The 4390-nt window shown below is 35.2% G+C and overlaps 1 protein-coding gene across 1 annotated transcript in view; it reads right to left on the bottom strand.

Moving 5' to 3' along the window:
• The window catches only part of rab4b (RAB4B, member RAS oncogene family), a 22996-nt gene extending 21286 nt beyond the window's left edge, over window positions 1-1710 (bottom strand). The window contains exon 1 of the mRNA XM_016462879.1: window positions 1526-1710. Within this exon, the coding sequence (XP_016318365.1) occupies window positions 1526-1541 (16 nt within the window). The 5' untranslated portion in view covers window positions 1542-1710. The remainder of the gene's footprint in view (window positions 1-1525) is intronic.
• Between the last annotated feature and the right edge of the window lie 2680 nt (window positions 1711-4390).

Below are 4390 nucleotides of genomic sequence, written 5' to 3' on the forward strand. Positions count from 1 at the left end.
AAAAAAAACACGAAAACACCTTTCTGTCGGGAGAGAGAGAAGCCGCAGCGTGTGAACGCGCCGCCATCCTACTAGTACAGTAGGATGTAAACTTTTTTTACATCCTAGTAAAACTTTTTTTTCTCGGAATTGCGAGTTTATATCTCACAATTCTGACTTTATTTCTAGCAATTCTAAGTTCTTTTAATTGTGAGTTTATATCTCACAATTCTGACTTTATTTCTTGCAATTGCGAGTTTATATCTCAGAATTCTAAGTTCTTTTCTCAGAATTGTGAGATATAAACTCACAATTGCGAGTTATAAAGTCCAATTCTGAAGTAAAAGGGTTTTTTATCAGAATTTAGTTTATATCTCACAATTCTGACTTTATTTCTCGCAATTGCGAGTTTATATCTCAGAATTCTAAGTTCTTTTCTCAGAATTGTGAGATATAAACTCACAATTGCGAGTTATAAAGTCCAATTCTGAGGAAAAACCTTTTTTCTCGGAATTGCGAGTTTATATCTCACAATTCTGACTTTATAACTTACGACTGTTACAAAGTCCAATTCTGAGCGAAAACTTTTTTTCTCAGAATTGTGAGCATATATCTCACAATTCTGACTTTAATTCTCGCAATTGCGAGTTTATATCTCAGAATTCTAAGTTCTTTTTTCAGAATTGTGAGATATAAACTCACAATTGCGAGTTATAAAGTCCAATTCTGAGGAAAAACTTTTTTTCTCAGAATTGCGAGTTTATATCTCACAATTCTGACTTTATAACTCGCAACTGTTATAAAGCCAGAACTGTGACATATAAACGTGTAATTCTGAGAAAAAAAAAGTAATAATTGCGAGTTTAGCCGATATCTCGCAACTCTGACATTAGAACTTGCAATTGCGAGTTTATTTCTCACAATACTGAGGGGGAAAAAAAGAGTCACAATTCACTTTAAATGACTTGACAGGCAGAGAAGGTTTTTGATTGGCTAAATAAGAGCGGGCCCTCATCTTTACTGCTGTCTACAGAGCATAGAACTGTCAAACACGCGTGTGATTTCTCTGTACGATGGTAAGGATACTATTTGTGTAGTATTGTATGATATTAAAATAAATTACTTACAGCAGTTCTAAGTAGACAGGAAATGAGTTTTACAGCGATGTATATATTAGTTTATGGAATATTTATCAATTATCAAATCAGTTGAGCAGCTCTTGCCCGGCATACACAAACATATTTATGTACACATATTATTTCAGATATCATCGTAACCAGTACAAGCTGATTTGACAGGCCCATCTGAGAGTGTTGAAATGACCCAATAAATAAACACATATTTACACACAACCTGCGCAGGCCAGAATTACAGTAATGACTCTAACGGTATATGATTGTAATATTAAGTACTAATAATAGCTTTTTGCGTAAAAACTTAAGGTTTGGAGTCAGAAATCGTCTGCCTGATGATGATGATGATGTTGATCCAGCTCGCGCTAGCTGTAAACGCGCTAACAACAACAACACAAACGAGCTGTCATTACCGTACGTCTCTGACATGTCGCTCCCACCGATGAAACCAATCAACCGGGCAAACGATACTCTTTATCCCCTTCTTCAGATAAACGCTATGCTCTGATTTCGCTTCTGTGCGCAGTGCTGGTAGCCAACAGGCTAACTGCTGCTAACGCCTCTCACCGTTTCCTGTTTAACAACACAAACCTGCGTGCTCGCGACACTGAACTGACGTCATGACGCATCTCACGAAACCTGCCATGATTCACCACACAATCAAAATAAGGAAATGAGAAATTACTTCATAAATGAGAAATTTAAAAGCATTTCCAGTTAGGAACCTGCAATGAAAAAAATACTGAAAACAGAAAACAATATAGAACTATTATTTAAATGGTTAAGTATTTCAACAACATGAATGTGTTTGTTTGAACTGCTTTTATGCTGATTTAAATGAATAAAATATAGTATTGTATCATATTGTGTTTACGTATCTACAGTTTATCTGTTTACCATAATACATTGCAAATACTATTACAGTAAATACAAATATTTGATGTGTACATTTGGGGAGTCACAATGCAAAAAATTGGCATTGAATAGCTTCATTTTTATATGAAAAATGTTGTTTATATAAAAAGAATGTTATATGTTTTTCTTTTTTATGAACTGGACATGTTTTAGATGTTCTGTTAAACATTTAATTATTATTATGACATATATCATTATATATAACACACACACACACACACATATTATATATATACACACACATATATATATGAAAAACTTACTCCAATGTAGCTATATGAACACACGGTGGCAGTCTAACTCCACGTGATCAAAATTGTTCAGGGTTCTGCAGTGACGTGCTGTACTTTATCTAAAGCAATAAATATTTTTGATCAAAGATTAAAATATTGGCTACATTTTATTAATTTGTTTAATTCTATTTGTATATTTAATATATATTCAATTTATGCAGACAAGTCATTAATCAGCCAAGGATCACTGCTGTATTGGATGAGTGTTAAGATGTTAGTATTTCCTTTTTTAATAAAACTTAATAAAAGTGTTTGTTGCATGTCTTTGGCTTTGTTGATACCATTCTTTTTGAAGTGTGAGATACTGTCATCTTCCATTCTCTTCTGTCCACACATTCCTTCATGCACGCTTCGAGGGGCCCAGTGCACACGTCTTCAAAGCCCTTGTCACGGCGGACCGCCCAGGGCTCACAGGTGATAAATTACAGATCCCTGTGCCACTATCTACATGATTTCCTCCCTGCCTTTGTTCTTCCATGACAGATTCCCCAGCACGTTTTTTTGAAAGGTCGTTTTCTGCCAGAGATTAAAGGGACGGGGGAGAGCCTGCCGTACGAAGCACGGATGTTTTCTTAAAATTGTCTAAACTTTGAATGAAAGAGGCAGAAAAAGAGGTTGTTTTTTAGACCCCAATGCTTCATGGTCTGAAGGCTCTGCCGTATTCGTACTAGGCTGTAACACCATAACACTTTCGTTGTTTAGACTATGAGTTCTCCCCTGTTTATGACCTTGGACAAACCTGTTAGTAGTACAAGATTAGGACCAGGTCAGTCAGCCTGTTCTGGCGTTTGTGTGTGTTTTACTGTGTTAATAAAGAGACATGTCAGGACATGTGCTGGAGGGTGAAAACTGCAGACCCTAAATTAGGCATATAGATGCAAGCAGCAATAAACATAGCCCAAATGTGCATCCTAGGTAGATAAAAGTCAGATTCAGTTTTTCCTAAAGTGAAATCTATCTCTCAGGTTTTTATTTCCCAAAATATGTTTTTTTTTAAACAGCAACAACATGAATGGCAGTTTTACCCTGATATGTGAACTGGCATATATGAGCAGAATAAGCCTTTTTATTTATTTGTATAAGTTACCTGAAAACAAGGTAGTGGACATTTTGTGCCACTATATGGCTACTATTTTGTTAGTATGTTCAGTTAGTATAAAAATATTTATAATTATTTAATGATATTTCCATTCCTTGTTGTATTATGTTTCATGTTTTGGGGCACATTCAATATGAAAAATCCAGAGAGTGGCACTAAAAGCTAGTTAAATTTTCTCAGAAACAGATGAATATGAAATGTTATTATATTGGTTATTGTAATTATGGTTGTATTCGGAAAAGAAATGTCCAGTGAGTGGCGCTAATAATGCTCTGTTGCATTTGAAAATAACGTAACACCTACACTCAGCCCTATTTTGCTGGTTTATGCTGGCATAAACCAGCAAAGGACCAGCTTAAACGAGCAAAGGACCAGCATAAACCAGCAAAGGACTAGCATAAACCAGCAAAGGATCAGCATAAACCAGCAAAGGACCAGCTTAAACCAGCATCCCAGAGTCAAAACATACCTAACCAGCATATGCTGTTTTTTTGGAAAAGCTTAATTATTATTATTTTTTTAATTTAATTTATTCATTCATTTCTTTATGTTGCAAAACATTTTAAGCTGTTTAAAAATAATTACATTATTCTGTTGTGTGCTTGGGTGTCAATTTGTTTGAAATGCACTTCAGTACATTTTTCACTTTTTAAAAAGTAGATTCCAATTCAACATTCTGTGGGCGTGGCCAAATCAGTTCGAAATCTATTGAAGGCTGTGCCATTAGGGGGCAGAGTTTAGGCCTGTATAAAATAAATCTCTTAGTATCTCTTTTTCATGAAAGAAAAGCCCCCTGTGTTCAGTGTATCCAAGGAAAAATAACATGACTGTATACTAGTGAACTATTCAACGATAAAACATGAGTCAGTACTACACTGCCCACTTGAGAGTCTGAAAACACCAAACTTTCCCACATGATAATGAGTTACCTTCTAGAGTCAAGTTACAGTGATTCTTTGTTTAGCAAATTC

The sequence above is a fragment of the Sinocyclocheilus anshuiensis genome, unplaced genomic scaffold, assembly GCF_001515605.1.
Source record: "Sinocyclocheilus anshuiensis isolate Anshui unplaced genomic scaffold, SAMN03320099.WGS_v1.1 scaffold513, whole genome shotgun sequence".
NCBI classification, from domain to species: Eukaryota; Metazoa; Chordata; class Actinopteri; order Cypriniformes; family Cyprinidae; genus Sinocyclocheilus; species Sinocyclocheilus anshuiensis.